The following is a 17671-nucleotide window of genomic DNA, read 5'->3' as shown; positions in this document are numbered from 1 at the left end:
CACTGGATGATATTTAGGGGTTTTGGTGGGTGAAAAGTCTAATTGTCCTGGGTTGGGGAGGGTGGGAGAGGAGTTGAACCCTCTGGGAGTAACTGGCACCTGAATCTTCTGTGATAGTTAAGAATTAGAAAAAAAAGGCAACTCTCATGTATTGGGGAATGACCAACAAACTGTGGCACAAGAATGGAATGGTACTGTTCTGTAAATATATATATATATATATATATATATATATACACACACATATATATATATATATATATGATGAACACAGAGAAGTATGGAAAGATCTATATGAACTCATGCAGAGTAAAGTAAGTAGAGCCAATAAAACAATATATTCAGTGACTGCAACAATGTACAAGGAAAAAATAGCATACCAAAATATCAAAAGTAAATGTATGCCATACCAATCAAATTACTAAAAAATTACTTTTTAGAGCTAGAAAAAATAGTAACAAAATGCATTTGGAAGAACAAAAGGTCCAGAATATCAAGGGAATTAATGAAAAGAAATGCTAGGGAAGGTGGGCTAGCTATATCAGATTTTAATCTGTATTATAAAGCAGCAGTCATCAAAACTACTTGGTACTGGTTGAGTAATAGAGTAGTGGATCAAAGAAATAGATTAGGTACATGAGACTCAGCAGTCAATAACTATAGTAATCTACTGTTTGATAAACCCAAAGACCCCAGTTTTGGGAATAAGAACTCACTATTTGACAAAAACTACAGGGAAAACTGGAATATAGTTTGGCAGAAACTGAGCATAGACCATTATCTAACACCGTGTACCAAAATCAAGTCTAAATGGGTGCATGACCTAGGTATAAAGACTGATAATGTAAGCAATACAGGAAGGCAAGGAATAGTTTACTTGTCAGATTTATGGAGAGAGGAAGACTTTATGACCAAACAAGAATTAGAGAGCATTATAAAATGCAAAATGGATAATTCTGATTACATTAAATTGAAAAGTTTCTGTACAAACAAAGCCAATGTAACCTAGATTAAGAGGGAAGTGGAAAATTGGGAAAGAATTTTTACAACCAATGTCTCTGACAAAGGCTTCATTTCTAAAATATACTGAGAAATGAATCAAGTCTATGAGAATACAAGTCATTCCCCAATTGACAAATTGTCAAAGGATATGAACAGGCAGTTTTCAGAGGAAGAAATTGAAGATATTTATAAGCATATGAAAAAATGCTCTAAACCACTATTAATTGGAAAAATGCAAATCAAAACAACTCTGAGGTACCACATCTCACCAGTAATATTGGCTGAGGCGAAAAAAAAAAAAGGAAAATGACAAATGCTGGAGAGGATGTGGAAAAATTGGAACACTAATGTACTGGTGGAGTTGTGAACTAATTGAAACATTCTAGAGAGCAATCTGGAACTATGCCCAAAGGGCTATAAAATTATCATACCATTTGACCCTGTAATACCACTTCTAGGGTTGTATCCCAAAGAGATCATTGAAGTGGGAGGAAGACCCATATGTACAAAAATATTTATAACCTCTCTTTTTGTGGTGGCAAAGAATTGGAAGTTAAGGGGATGCTTGGGGGAATGGCTGAACAAGTTGTGCTATATGAATGTAATGGAATACTATTGTGCTATAAGAAACGAGGAACTGATGGACTTCATATTTACCTGGAGAGGCTTATATGAACTGATACTGGGTGAGGAGAGCAGTACTAGGAGAAATTTGTACACAATTACAGACACAACATATGTGTGATGACCAACTTTGATAGACTGGACTCTTCTCAGCAATGCAGGGTTATAAGTCAACTCCAAAAGACTCATGATGGAGAGAGATTTCATTCAGAGAAAGAACTAGAAAGAACAGAGTTTGAATGCAGATTGAAGCAAACTACCTGCTCTCTCTTTTTCTTGTTTGGTTTTGTTTCCTCTTTCCCATTGTTCATTCCATCTGATATAATCCTTCTTTATAACCTTACTAATCTCTCATGTGAAAGTATTTGCAGATCCTATACTTGCTTGTATGCCACCATGGAGGGGGGGCAAGAGAGGGTGGGGAAGAAAATTTGAAACTCAAGGAATTGTGGAACTGAATCTTGTAAACTAAAAGTAAACAAACAAATTAATAGAGACGCAAAAAGAAAAAGTAAATGTAACAAAATTATAAAGATTTAATAGAACTAGCATAAAGAGATGTAAGAAGATATTTCCAATCTATCCCTTCTTGGAGGTGTGGGAGGTTAACATATGTTACACATTGCCCATGCTTTTGGACTTTCTCAATGTATCAGTCATTTATGCTTTTTTTTTCTCTTTAAAAAAAGATCACTATTTGTCATTCAGAATGGCTCTCCAGGAAGGGCGAGAGATACATGGAATAACATGGTGACACAAGAAACAGTAAACATGAATAAAAATATTTTTAAAAAATAAAATTTAATTTTTAAAAAAGAGAACACGGGTGATGTTAATGAAGACAATTCCAAAGACAAATTTATATTCCTAAAACAGGTTTCACAATGGCACTTCCCTGCTGTGTGACCCTGGACAAATCACTTAACTTCTCTAAGCTTCATTTCCCTCATCTGTAAAGAGACAAATAAAATTTACATAAGTATGTAGTTCTGGTTAAAAACCTTACATAATACCTAACAATGTGACTTACACATAATGTGCTCAATAAATTGTAAAATAATTTTTTAAGTCATGAATATCTAGCTATGCCATCATTGCTAAGGATGTCACACATGGATGTAAAGTCAAAAAGAATAAAAATGAAAATAGATTTTTGTTAAGTAAAAAATAAATACAAAATAAATTTAATTTTATAAAGAACCAAAATAAATGAACAAGAATAATCTGGCCTTACCCCTTTGACATCATTTGGAAATTGATGGGATGACAAGTATAAAAAGACCTTTAAGGACTTAGTCACCTGTCTCAAGAATGTATCAGTGCTGGTTCATGAAGATTCATGCAAAGTCTATTTCTTAGACACCAACTCTTGCCTAAGACACAGTTTTATACCAAGAACCTTGTAGCCACTGAAAAACATTACATTTTCTATTAGAGAACTCATTATCCTATACATAAATTGAGGCTCTTTACTTTGAAGAATTCAAGTATAAACACAGCAATTCATTGTTATGTACTAACTGGAACTAAGTCATATGCTACTTGTCAATGATGTGTAGAAACAACTAGACAGCTAGGAGTTCAATGACACTCAAGTCTAGGGAAAACTAATGTGGATGCAGATGCCTTATCCCTTAGGTCATGTAAACCCAAAGCTATGATGATAAACACAAAAGGATGGAAGTTGATTGGATAGGAAGTCAGACCTCTCCCACATGAGAGAACTGCTGGCATTCAGCTATTTGCCCCCAAGAAGTATATCATCAGAGGATGTGAACTTTGTTGTGTTGAGCTAATACTTGCATTAATTGTCCTGTGATAACTTGTAGCAAAAGGTTGTAGATCTACAATTAGTGAGTGACACTGATCTATAATTGAGGGCCTCATCCTGACAAAATTTGGAGCTTTGCAATGGAGTACTATATTAGATTGTAACTGATCCTTGATCTGGTACAAGGAAGTAGTTAATGCTACACAAAATCTAACTCTGTTTCCATGATGAAAATGGATACATGAATTGAGGAAAGCCCCCCTCTAACTGGTAATAAATGGCTTTTACCTGACCAAGCTGATATCAGAAAACTGAATGGAGTATAAGACTTGTGTTGGATGTATTCAGAAGACAGAACTACCAACTCATAATGCATGTATAGAGAATATAAGTACTAGAAAAGCATTGGATTTCATATACAGATGTTTGATACTAGAAGGGGATAATAGAACATGAATATCTTAGTGAAGATAGATTAATCATTTTTGCAAGAAGTCACACCTAAGCGGGAACCTTAAAAGCTTAAGTAATGTACAAGTTTTGTGAAAAAGGCATGCTGTGTGTATGGATTCTCCAAGATCATCCTTTCTGATGAATGGAGAAATTTTGAAAGAAAGCTAATTAAAGGTATACTCTTACCTGGAACATTATCTTTGAATCCTGAGATAGACATACAGTATGAGCTGAACCATGTTCACACACACATACCTTCCTTATATGTGCCTTGGCAGCATGTTTATGGAGTATATTTGTGTTTTATGTTCATGTTCCCTGCTCACAAAATTGCCTTTTGAATATGCATTCCTACCAGTGGTATGGTCACCCATGGAGGAGTATTCTTCATGCCTATAGTGGGTTAATATGTATACATACACACAGAGAGAATAAGAATTTATTTCAGTTCTTTGATCTTTGAATTCTTCAGTGAATGAATTCTCTTTACTGATGCACATTAAAATTCTTCTACCTATTCTGGCACTGTGTGATATTTGTCCATATCTTTCTGTCAATGTCTCAATGAAGTTTCACCCAGCAAACTAGACTTCAGCTTACTGGCTTTCTTAACATTGTTTAGATACCATCATGGTACTTAAGCTGTTATCCATCTTTATCACTACATAACCAGTCTACCTGGTGATGTAAACTCATATTTGTCCTTGAGGATGTCTTTTACATTAATTACTTCTTGTCCATAAGGCATTGTTGGTGATATATAGTACAGTATATTTACATTCATCATTTTTCCCATTAAATTTGAATCAATTGAAATACTGATTCTTCTGAAGTAGTGGTTTCATATTTCTAAGTCAAATAGCCTCATTTCTTAAATATAAATAATGAATTCCACTACACTTTTGGCCCCCCACTGTCCTGAATCTGCCTTCCTATAGAAATCAATTAGTAAATAAGCATTTACAGTATACTGGCTTAGTTTAGTGGATATTATCAATTTTTCATAGAATTTCTCTATTTCCTCCTTTGCAACAGATTATAGAATAAAATTTGCACTTAAATTTATGATGATCTGTCTATCGTCTCAACTTGATTAATCTGAGGTGAAATAAGCATGGGTTTCATGATATATCTTACTCCTTTTGAGTTAATGATGAAACCAAATTCTGTACTCACTTTGGACTTCTTTGACTTCTCCACTATGCCCTCACACTGGGTACCTGTTGAGGGCCAATGTGAGCCACTCCAATCATGGGTAGAGACCGGACCAGGATTCCCCTGGACCCCACTCCCCACGTGGGCTAATTATGTCTCAGCATGTTGGCTCGCCATCTTTCTGTGGCTAGCAAGGAAATGGCGTGATTATCAAGAAGTGACCCCCCAAAACTGCACAGTCACCAATAATTAAGTACAAGCTGGTTAATCATTTTTTTCCATGAGAAAAAAATCTTGCCCCAGAATAAATAAACTGACTACCCTGATAATTCCCACCTGGCTCCTACAATCATTTCATTGCCCCACCCCCTCATTTTGGCCCAAGCCTCTTCTGTGCAGGCATCAGGTACCTTCCCCCTTTGCTTTCCAGATTTTTTGTGTGTGTTGTCTTCTTCCACTAGACAGTAAAATACTTGAGATCAGTGACTTTCTTTTCCTTATTTGTATCTTGATAAAGCAACGTAATATCCATAATATAAAATAAATTATTATAGAATACATTATAACATGAAGATGTATCTTCACACTCATACTTTTTAACTCTATAAGGTTTTATAAATACTGAAAAAAAGTATTATCAAGAATATATGAAAAAAATCCTAATATACTCCTTGAAAGATACCAATCCATTGAAAATGGAGAGGGGAAAAAACTTTTTTAAAAAATTTGGTTAGAAACATTAATCTAATGTGATGTTAATAGTTATTTCTAGAAATATATGTGTGTGCATAAATGTGTGAGGCTTGTGTATGTATGTATATAATATGTGTGTGTATATTCTAGGTTCCAGTTTAATTCTGTTCCCAAACTGTTACTATTCTCCATTAAGCATGCATAGTGTAGCTCATGCGAATTGCTTTGAATAACTCAAGAAATATAGTTCCAATTATAAAACTGCTATCCAGTGAATTAGTTCTACCATTATACATTTTAGTTATTGAAGTAATTGTTTTGTACTTTTCCAAAAAGCCAAATTACAGGGTGTTTAAAATATAATGTTGAAACCAAGGTGGACATATTTTATCTCTGAAATATTTTCAACTCTTAGGAGGAGCACTTAGATTAATACAACATTGTTATTACCCTCTCCACTTACAATGTTCTTAGAGTTAGTCCAAAGATTTTAAAGTGCTATACAAAAAAGCCCATGTTTTCTTATATCTTGTTTTAGTTGAAGAGGTTTAATAAGTGCCATGATCAAGTAATTAGGCTGCCACAAAGAAATACAATAATGGCAATAGGAATGAGGTTTTGCCATCTTTCCCCTCAATTATTCCAATATTAAACCACAGTGAGGTATCCTATGATCTCCACCTGTTCTGACATACACTATCTGTGCCTCAGTTGTTTGTTTTAATGATATGGAAATGACCTGTGCTAATACTTTCACATAAAAGGGGAATTTTAAAAATATATATGCTTCTCCTCCCCCCCCCCCCCGGCTGTAATGTCTACTTTGTAAGGAAATCACCTAGAAAGCACAAATTTTCTATTTCTCAGAAATTTCTGTCACATGGTGAATCTTTTCACACAGTAGTTGGTCTTTGACTTTATTAACATTAGGCTACAAGGCTACTAGGTCTCTGTGTCATATAATTAATCTGTTCCACTGATTTACCTCACTACATTTTAACCAGTACCTAAAAGTTTTGCTGATTAACACTTTGCAATATAATTTAAAATTTGGTACTGCTAAGCCCCTTTCCTTCCTACTTTTTTTATAATTTCCATTGAGAATTCCCATCAATGAATTTTGTTATATTTTTCTACTTCCATAAAGTAATTATTTGGTATTTTGATTGCTATGGTACAAAATCATTTAATTAGGTAGTACTATCATTTTTATTATTTTATTATTTGCTCAGTCTATCTATCCATGAACAATTAGTATTTCTCCAAATGTTTAGGGCTATCTTTATGTAAAGTATGCTTGGGGGTAGGGGATGGGATGCAGAGCTAAGGTGGCAGACTAAAAGTAGAAACCTGGCTGGGCTCTCACCCTCACCATCTGCAATACTTGTCAAAATGACTCTAAACAAATTATAGAGCTACAAAATTCATAAAATGACAGAGTTAAATACATGTCTAGCTGAAGTCAGCTTGGTAAACCAACAGGAGAGGACTATCACACTGGGCTGGGAGCAGAATGCAGTCCTGCATGGGCCATGCCCACACACTCCTGTTGCATAGCCAGCAGGAACAGACCTCAAGGGACTGAATTACTGACAGCTGTGGCTGTTTCCAGACTTCACAACCCATAAACTCCAAAGAGAAAATAAAAGGTAAGTGGGGAAACTTTGTTGGAACTGGGTGAGAGAAGAGTGTGGTCTGGCCCATGACCCTGGGGTAGCAGATGCATTGGAGATTTCAGTATTAGGGCAGGTGCTTCCAGATGTCCAGGTCCACAGATAGAGGAGGGACCAAGCACTGATTGTAGGGCAATTGCAGGGATCTCTTCTGGCACTGAGGCAGGATTCTCTTGCTTTACCTTGCTTGAATATGGGTTACCATATTGGGTGGCTGTCCTGGGGTGAGAAGGAGTGCTGGTATGGCAGAGCTCCTGGCAGCTGTGGAGAAGGAATCCTCCTCACAGTTCTAAGGCAGATACCTAGAAGTAGCTCTGACAACAGCTGCACAAAACCCCAGAAATTTGGGACATAGCACTCTCCACTCTGGAAGCAGAGTTCTACAGTGGCAACAAGTTCAAAAGTCAATAATCGACTGGCAAGATGAGCAAACAGAGGAAGAGAAATCAGACCATAGAATTGTTTTTTGGTGACAACGAAGATCAAAACATAGAACCAGAAGACCACAAAGTCAAAACTCCTGCTTCAAAAGCCTCCAAGAAAAATATGAATTAGTTGCAGGCCATGGAGAAGCTCAAAAAAGCATTTGAAAATAAGTAATAAAAGTAGAGGAAAAATTGGGAAGAGAAATCAGTGTTGCAAGAAAATCACGAAAAATGAACCAACAGCTTGCCAAAGGAGACACAAAAAAATACTGAAGGATATTAGCACCCTAAGAAATAGACTAACTTAAATGGCAAAAGAGGTCCAAAAAGCCAACTAGGAGAAGAATGCCTTAAAAAGCAATATTGGGAAAATGGAAAAGGAAGTCCAAAAGTTCACTGAAGAAAATAACTCCTTAAGTATTAGAATGGAGCAAATGGAAGCTAATGACTTTATGAGAAATCAAGATTTTTTAAAACATATCCAAAAGAATGGAAAAAAAAATAGAAGACAATGTAAAATATCTCATTGGAAAAACGACAAACCTGGAAAATACTTCCAGGAGAGTAATTTAAAAATTATTGGACTACCTGAAAGCCATGATTAAAGAGAGCCTAGATATCATCTTTCTAGACATTATCAAGCAAAACTGCCCTGATATTCTAGAACCAGAGGGTAAAATAGAAATTGAAAGAATCCATGGATTGCCTCTTGCAAAAGATCCCAAAAAGAAAACCCCTAGGAATATTACAGCCAAATTCCAGAGGTCCCAGGTCAAGGAGAAAACATTACAAGCAGTCAGGAAGAAATAATTTGAGTATTGTGTAAACACAATCAGGATAACACAAAATCTAACAGCTTCTATATTAAGGAATCTAAGGGCTTAGAATATGATATTCCAGAGGTCAAAGGAGCTAGGATTAAAACCAAGAATGACCTACCATGCAAAATTAAGTATAATAATTCAGGGGAAAATTTGGACATTCAATGAAATAGAAGACTTTCAAGCATTCTTGATGAAAAGACCAGAACTGAACAGAAAATTTTGAATTTCAAATATGAAAAATCAAGAGAAGCATGAGAAGGTAAACAGGAAAGAGAAATCATAAGGAACCTATTAATGTTGATCTGGTTACATTCCTACATTTGTAACTCATGAGACTTTTTTCAGTGTTAGGATAGTTGAAGGGAATACACACACATGTATATATGTATGGATGTACATGTATGTTTATATATGTGTATGTGTATATGTGTGTGTGTTTCCACAGACAGTGGGCACAGGTGAGTGGAACATGAAGGAATGATATCTAAAACAAAATTAAGAGGTGAGTGAGGAATATCCTAGGAGAAGAAGAAAAGGAGAGATAGAATAGGGTAAATTATCTCACATAAAAGAGACAAAAGAAAACTGTTACAATGGAGGGGAAGAGCAGGGAGATAAAAGGGAATGAGTGAACTTTACTCTCATTGGATTTGGTTTAAGGAGGGAATAACATACACATTCAATTGGGTATCTTACTCTATGGGAAAAGTAGGGGAAAAGTGTGTAAGAGGGGAGGATTGTAGAAGGGAGGTTAGATTGGGGGAAGGTGTAGTCAGAAGCAAACACTTTTGAAAAGGAACAGGGTCAAAGGAGAAAATAGTGGGGGGGGGATATGATGGAGGGAAATATAGTTGTTCACAACATGACTATTATGGAAGTGTTTTACATAACTACACATGTATAACCTATATTGAAATGCTGGTCTTCTCAATGGGGATGGATGAAAAGGGAAGAAGGGAGAGAATCTGGAACTCAAAATTTTAAAAACAAATGTTAAAAAAATGTTTGTACATGCAACTGGGGAATAAAATATACAGGCAATGGAGTATAAAAATTCATCTTGCCTTATAAGAAAGTAAGGGGAAAGGTGGAAAAGGGCACATATGGGTGGAGAAGAGAGGGAATGCTGGGAGAAGAGGTAATCAGTATGTTTGCCATCTTGAGGTAGGTGGTAGGGGAGAGATGGGGAGAAAATTTGGAACTCAAAATCTTATGAAAATGAATGTTGAAAACTAAAATAAATTAAAAAATTTTAAAAGAGTGCTGTGTGTTTGTGTGTGTGTAGATATATGTATATGTGCATGTAGATACACATACACACATTTGTGGAGGGATGGGATTTGTGTGTTTGAACTCTATGGAACAAAATGTCCCCTCTCAGGATAAGCTGATCACTTGAAATGCATCCATTATCTTGCTAACTCATTGCTTTGGATACTTGGATACACCTTCCCAAATTCCTCAGTCTCCTATCCCCTCTGACTAGAAGGCTGTAGGGTGGATAATTAAAATGCTCCTGAAGTTTTCCTTTATGGAAGGCATGATCTGGACTTTCTAGGTCAGTCTACACTTTCCACTCTCCATCTATATCTCTACATGATTTCAAATCCATACGATATACCCTCCATGTGGGTGTCATCTGGCTATCCCCTCCTTTTCAGCTTCCTTTTGTGTAATCCCTCATTCAATAGCAAGTTCCTTGATGGCAGGGAGTGTGTTTCTTTGTTCTTATTTGTGTCCCCAGCATTTAATATAGAACCTAGCACAAAGCAAATTCTTTATAAATGTTTATTGAGTTGAATTGAACCTACATATATGACTATGTACCTTTATAGTCCCAAATATGTTTTACATTCTCTAGTTATACCTAAAGGACACTTTTAGTAACATACAAAAATGCTGATATTTTACGTGATTTTATTTTATATGCTAAAATCTTGCACTCCAATTTCCATCAATAATTCTAGTTGCCTTTGATTGCACTGAACATCATACCCCTGCCTCCAATGGGTAAGATTCCTTTCATGTGTTTTCTTTCCCCATGAGGTTGAAAGCTCCTTGAGAGCAGAGAATATTTATTTTCTTATTCATATCTCTAGCCCTTAGCATAGTGCCTGGCAGTGGTAGGGGCTTAGTAAATATTTGTTGAGCTGAATTAAATTGCTGAAGTTATAAACTATTTCAATTTCAATTAATTTTTAGTTCATTCTCTAGGATTCTCTAAGTATATCCAGTTGTCCCTTCTTATCTTCAGTTCTTAGCTCCCCTAGCTTTTAAAAGTCTTATAAATAGGAAATAATTGAAGGAGGAAAGATACTAGAATCAAGAGGGATCAGGACAGACTTCTTGAGGAACATGGGATTTTAGCTGGGATTTAAAACAAGATAAGAAATCTGGTAAGTGGAAATGGGGATGAAGAACATTCCAGGCATGGGGGACAGTCCGAGAAAATGCCCAGAGATGAGATGGAGTATCTTCTTAAAGGTACATCAAGAAGGCCAGTACCACTGAATCAATGAATAGAGAGTAAGGTATAAAAAGACTGGAACTGCAGGAGGAAGATAGATTACAAAGGGGTCTGAAAACCAGAAGATCATTCAATTATATTGTTTCTGATCCTGGCAGTCAGTAATAATCAATAAACATTTATTAAGAATATACTATATGCCAGACACTATGCTAAACAGAGAGGATCCAAAAAGTAAAAAAAAGACAGTCCCTGTCCTCATGTTCACATCTAAAGGGGAAGACAATAAGCAACAATATTGCCCCTTCATTCCTTTATTTTTTCATTATTTCTCTTGATATTCAAGATGTTTTGTTATTTCACATGATTATTATTTTATCATATTCTATAAAGTATCCCTTTTATAGTTTGATTGGTACAGAATTAAAGTATAAATTAGCTTTGGTAGCACTGTCACTTTTTTTTTACATTGGCATAGCCTTTTCATGTGAACTTAATATTATTCCATTTTAAAAAGCCTGAAACAAACCCATGATTTCATTGGCATAAATAACTCCATGGATCAATGAAGATGAGCAGCTACTTTATAATTTATACTTTTATTAAGTTACTTGTTGCACTGAGAGGGTTAAGTTTCTTGTGTATGGTCACAAAGCCTTTATGTGTCAGAGGCAGTACTTGAACCAAGTCTTCTCACCTTCAAAGGCAGTACCCATTTTCTGCAACACAGTTGTCTCATTATCTTTTATTTCTTCAAGGACCAATGCGTAGTTGAATCTATGCAAATATTTTGTGGATTTTGCAGACTGATCTCAAAATATAATATTCATTTTGTTTTTAATTTCCATGGGATTTCCTATTCAAGAAGTGTCTCTTGGATTTTGTCATTATTTTATAAAAAGTTTATTGATTTTTGTGAGTGTAGTTTTTAATCTTCATGTTAACTATTGTCTCCATTAGTATTTTGGCTGATGCCCTAGGATTTCCCAATTAAATCATATGTTATCAGGAAATAGCAATAGTTTCATCTTCTATTTGCCTATCTTTATGTCACAAATTTCCCTTGTCTTATTCCTAGCTTTCCTAGAATTATTTCAAATAATAATGGGGAGAGTAGGCATTCTTGCTTTACTCCTATATTAACTGGGAAAGCTTCTAATGAGTCCCCATTTCATGTGACACTTACTTTAGCAATCCCATTTAGAAAGAAACCATAAATCTTTTAGCTCTAATTTCTCCAGCAATTCTTAAAATTTCTGTATTTCCTTCTGTGTTTATATTTCTGATATACTTGTCTAAAACTGATAGAGGAATACTGAAGTCTCCCAGCCACCATGCCAAAATAATGACAAAATAGTGTTGCCTTCATATAGCAGTACCCATTCCTTTCTCAGCCCTTCAGTTACACAGAACAGGATGTGCCCAAACTTCATCAGCATATCTACAAGAAACTGTGACAATGCAAACTGTGAACCTTTGATGTCAGGTCCCCAACTCTATTTGAAGGCTAGAGAAAATCTTTTTCCTCTCTAACCTGTAAAAATCTATTCCTTTTTCTCCCTGAACTCCATGCTTTCTCATTTATCTATCTGTTTTTCATACTTAAATCTGTCCCTTGGATTCGCTATCTCCCATACTCCCGTCTCTTTTTCCCATTCTTCCATAGTCTCTTTCTTCTATAGAGATTACAGATGTCATCTTCCCTTCATTTTTTACCATTGACTTAATTTGGGCATATAACACATTCTCTTCTATCTTTTCTTTTTAATAATGATAATTATACACACACACAAGGAAACACACATGGATACACACACACAAGAAGGAAATGTAACATTTCAGACATGAGGAGATTGTCAGCTTCACAAACATCCCAAACAAGGCAAATACAAGAAAAGTAAATAAATATCACTACTGAAGAAAGGATAAGTAGTAAAATAAGTTTCCCTATATATAGATACTAGTAAAAGGAAAGAAAAAAACTAAAAAGTAAAATACAACCCATGGGATTAAACAACAACAAAGTAAAAATAGCAGCCCATTAAGAGATTTCTTTCTAAAAATACACAAGGGGATTAAGATTGAAGGGAAATTTATATATAAGAATTGGTAACAGAGGAAAATGGCTGTAATATCATGGATCAACCCTAACTACATGTCACTCATTCATTAATGAACAGGTATTTTTATATTTATATTTTAAGGTCTTTCATCTGATTACCCACAGAATTTACAGAATTTCCTCTTTGTAATTTGTAATTGTAATTGGAACCATTTGTCTTATACTTATAATAGAGTTTTCTGAAGGAAATCTGTATTTATATATTTAGATCAGCATAATTTTTTTTCCATAGTGAGAAGGTCTGGGCCATTTTCTTGAATTATTTCATGAAAGATAGAGTTTTGGGTTTTTTTTCATGTATCATGTTCTTATGAGTTACATAGGATCCTTATATTGTCTTTATGCATATAGTCTTTGAGATTGGTATGTATTATTTATGCAGACATCATGTGTTCTTCAACATTACTACATTTTGCTTTTCTTCTTCCAGATTGTTCTTCACTTCATGATATTTGTATTCCCAATTATTTATTTTCTCTTCCACTTTTTTGGAGAGAGACACTATTACATATTCAAAATTTTGTCTTTTGCTAATTATTTTGGCTCTGCAGTCAAAAATTTTTACAATTTTTTCTCTTTTCACATACACTTTCAAGAATATTTCTCTCTAACCATTTGAGAAGATCTTGCTGTGATTCCATGTCCTCTTGGGAATACACAGGACCTCTATTTGATCAGATGTTGATTCAATTTCCTTTGTCTTTCAGCATTTATTTAGAGATATTTAGACTCATTCTGATTTCTTGGTAGCTATCTTCCCTTTTGTTTTAATGTTTTTCTTTAGGTTTATTTGTTTCTGCTCTAGGTTTTCTAAATGTGCTTTTGTCCTCCTAAGTTAATTTCCTTTCTACCAGTCTCAGTTCTCACACCAAATGATTTTTAAGACAGAGTTGGACTTAACCAGATGTGAGCCTCCTCTCCTTCAGGCCTTTTGGACCACCTCATATGTGGATGCCTTTATTCCCGTTATTTTCTATTCTTAAATTCTCTGGATAAGACACTTTCAGAGGGCTATTTCCGCATGCAAAGCACAATTCTGCTTTTCTATGCCTCTCCCTCCTCTGTAAAGTGGTGAACAGAGATGAGATCTATTTCTTGCTGACAGAATGGTGGGATGAGGAAAGGGACAGGGATTGTAGTAGTAACAAGGAAACTGCTAAGTGAATCCCAGAGAAGAAACTAGTTGAAATGTGCCCTGTCAGAAGGTATGGGCTACTGGGAGAGTGTATACTGAGTGTGTCAGAAATTAGCCTTCTCTAGCATTAATTCATCAAGTTATTATGTTGTTAAATTTCTTTGTGGCTTGGCCAGTGGAAACACCTGCAATTATTCAACTTCTTGAAAACAATTCCTACCTGGGGGAGGATTGAGAGTTTGTGATAACTGGGAAATAATGTCTAGTCCTTTATCTTATTGGTATAAGAAATGAAAGTTTATCTCTTATAATTCTGTCTTTGTTTGGTCTACCTGTCTGCTCTTTATTTTCATAAAGCACATGTCAAAAAATCTACATAACTTATTGCTCCCTGAATGCTAAATAAGAAAAAAATAAGAAATAAAAGAATACTAGAGTTTAATCAAGAAGAATACTACAATATCTGATAATACTACTCTGTTGAACAATACAGGGTACTTTTTTCATACAAAAGCCTAGAAAAAGGATTTATTGTATGTATTTTTCAACTAGTAGCCATTCTTATGAATTGAAACAAAATTTAAAAATTGGAATTAAGGCAGGAATCCTGAAAAGTACCTTGGAAAATGGTTAAGGCAAAAAAATGCTAACAAGTCTAACTAGATGAGACCTACCATTTTTTGAAATAATTTTAATTGCACATGGATTTATGAAATTCATTGTCCTGTCATGTTTAATCCTAAACTAGTTACATTATCTAAATTATTGCAAAAAATAGAAATATTATTGTTTTTGAAACAATTTCAAATGGAATTATTGAAATCTAATTGATGAGCAGGAAAGTGATCTGTGTACTAAGCCTGAAGTCAAGAAAACTCGAATTCGAATACTATGTCAGAAATTTGCTAGTTAAGTTACATTGGGTAAGTCACCTGACCTATCAGCCTCAGTTTTCTTACTTGTAAAATGGGACTTATCAAAGCACCTATGTCATAGACTTGTTATGAGGATCAAATGAGACAGTAAATGTAAAGTGAGTGGCAAACTCTAAAATGTTACATAAATATTAGTTGTTATTAATGTTATTCTGTGTTACATTTGTTTCTAAGAATTAAGGCTAAATTATATGCATTAATAAGAGAGATAATTCTGTATATGAAACATAAGAATATTCAAGGTGATTTAAAAAGCAACATAAGAATTCATACAGAACTCCAAACATTCACATATAAAATTTGTTTGCTCCAATTTAGAACTTTATGATATGTGATATACTGAGTGAAATATTTGAGAAGTAGAATATACTATTATATAACTTATGGAGTCTTTTATTTATAAAACAAATTTGTCATAAGTGAAAAATTCTTTGCATTAACATGGTCTTTATAAAAAAAAGCTCAGGCATTAGTTATTAAGCTACTTTTCAAACTCAAAGTCATATTAGAAAATTCTGAACAGTATATGAGTGCATAATGTAGACAAAACAATGATTTAAAAGCAGAACGAATGCATGTAGTATAGACTACATTTATGAATTAGATAAATGTCTTCTGAGATGTAGGTTAAACAAGATTCTTAAAATTGAAGACATTTTTGTACAAAGAATCTTCAAAAAGCTTCCTTATAGCTTGAATAAAAATATAACATCAAAGACTTGAATGCTTAAGAAAACTGGATAATCATGTGCTACTACCATTAAGCAAACAGCAAGGGATATTTTTTTTAAAAAACTGAACTTGGTTGAAACATTTATAAGGGATTTCAGAATATAAATAATATCTCTAAAAGTCTCCCTAATAATGGCCATAACTTATATAAATGTGTATTTTATATTGGACTTTTAATTATAGTAATTATGAAGTATTAATATTTTTATGATGTTATTTTACAAGATGATATTTCATTCTTTTACATATAAACAACAATAATCTTCACAAAATATGACTCGCATTTTCCCTAGAGTACAAAATTTGACCTGAATTTTCATTCTTGTTTATAATTTTTTTTTAGAAAGCAAAAAGAATCTTTCAGAGTTAAAATTTTGGTATAGCTTGTCAACAGATAGTTTAAATAAATTAATATAATTTTTTGGTGTTTCTCAATAAAACTGGGGAATTAGGATGAAGTAATAAAAAACTATTTGATTGTATGTCATATTAAGTCATAATGTTAATCAAATGTGTGTGCACAAGTCAGAGCAAGTTAGGAATAAACATTTTGGGAAAGAAGACATTACATGTTTCCATTACAAGTCATATTTGTTCATTAGTAACAGAAAGTTGTTAAGTTAGATAATTTCTAGGGTTTTGTTTTATTCTAGATATCATTATTCTCTTCTTTTCCTTGATTAAAAGCTCATATTGCTCTATAGTTACAGAATGCTCTACGTAATCTCATTTGATCTTCACAACACTTTTAGTATCACAGGTATTATCATCTCTCTTTTAAAGATAAATTAGGATTCAAAAAGGCTAAATGACTTGCCCAAAGACATAGAGCAAAAAAGTGAAAATATTGGAACTCTAAGTCAGATTTTCTGGCTCCAAAGCCAGTGCTATTTCTACTATAAGACACTACCTCCCACAATTAAGGAAAAAGGATCATCATGGAAATAGTTGTCATGTTGGGAAATAGCTAATAATTTAGTTTACATTGAATCATCGAAAGAAGATATGGAATAGAATTCTTCATATTTTCATGAAATAAGATATCACTATAGATATGACTTCAAGAATATCATTACATAGGTTGACACTGGAACTGGGAAATATAAGAAACTAACAGCAGCCAGAGGAAGGAGAGGATTCTATGAAACTCTTCCCTAGTTAAACCATATCTATTTCTTTTAGAAATATAGACCAGTGCAGCTGGTCTTGGAACTAGGAAGATGTAGGCTGAGTCAGGTCCTCTGATGCCTTCTAGATGTGTGATCTTGAGCAAATCATTTAAATGCTGAGTGCTCTAAAAGAAGTGTCAAATTTAAAGCCTTAGAGAGAAAACGGAAGCAGATTAAAACACAATGGGGAAAGTTTTAACAAAATAAAAAAATAAATAAAATTTTTAAATATAAAATGTAGCATAAGTAAGGTTAATTGGTGTTTATCTAAGTGAATATGCAGCTGTAAAGCCAAGCATGAGCAGCTTTCCAGAGGACTGTTGCTGTGAAGAGCTTCAAGATGCAGATTATATAGTATAGTGAACTCTCTATTTATTCAGCTGTAAATTAAGGCAAAACATTCACAGAAATCAAAGTACGGCATTCACAGTGTTATGACATAACTTATCACTAAAATGGCCACATAGTTTTCACCAAAGTGGCCACATAGT

The 17671-nt window shown here is 34.2% G+C and overlaps 1 protein-coding gene across 2 annotated transcripts in view; it reads right to left on the bottom strand.

Annotated features, from left to right (window-relative positions):
• ATRNL1 (attractin like 1) overlaps window positions 1-17671 on the bottom strand; it is a 1293617-nt gene that overhangs the window by 854013 nt on the left and 421933 nt on the right. Inside the window, exon 21 of one of the 2 annotated variants that reach the window (XM_069099033.1) lies at window positions 2447-2576. The exons of the other annotated variant lie outside the window; for it this stretch is intronic. Coding sequence (XP_068955134.1) covers window positions 2573-2576 — 4 coding nt within the window. The 3' untranslated portion in view covers window positions 2447-2572. Of the gene's footprint in view, window positions 1-2446; window positions 2577-17671 lie in introns of those variants that run through there. 2 annotated transcript variants of the gene reach the window in all.

The sequence above is a fragment of the Petaurus breviceps genome, unplaced genomic scaffold (genome assembly GCF_028583685.1).
Source record: "Petaurus breviceps papuanus isolate PSGF00001 unplaced genomic scaffold, PetGlider_PUasm1.0 37, whole genome shotgun sequence".
NCBI classification, from domain to species: domain Eukaryota; kingdom Metazoa; phylum Chordata; class Mammalia; order Diprotodontia; family Petauridae; genus Petaurus; species Petaurus breviceps.
The sequence above is the reverse complement of the archived record's forward strand: the minus strand, read 5'-3'. Positions and strand labels throughout refer to the sequence as shown.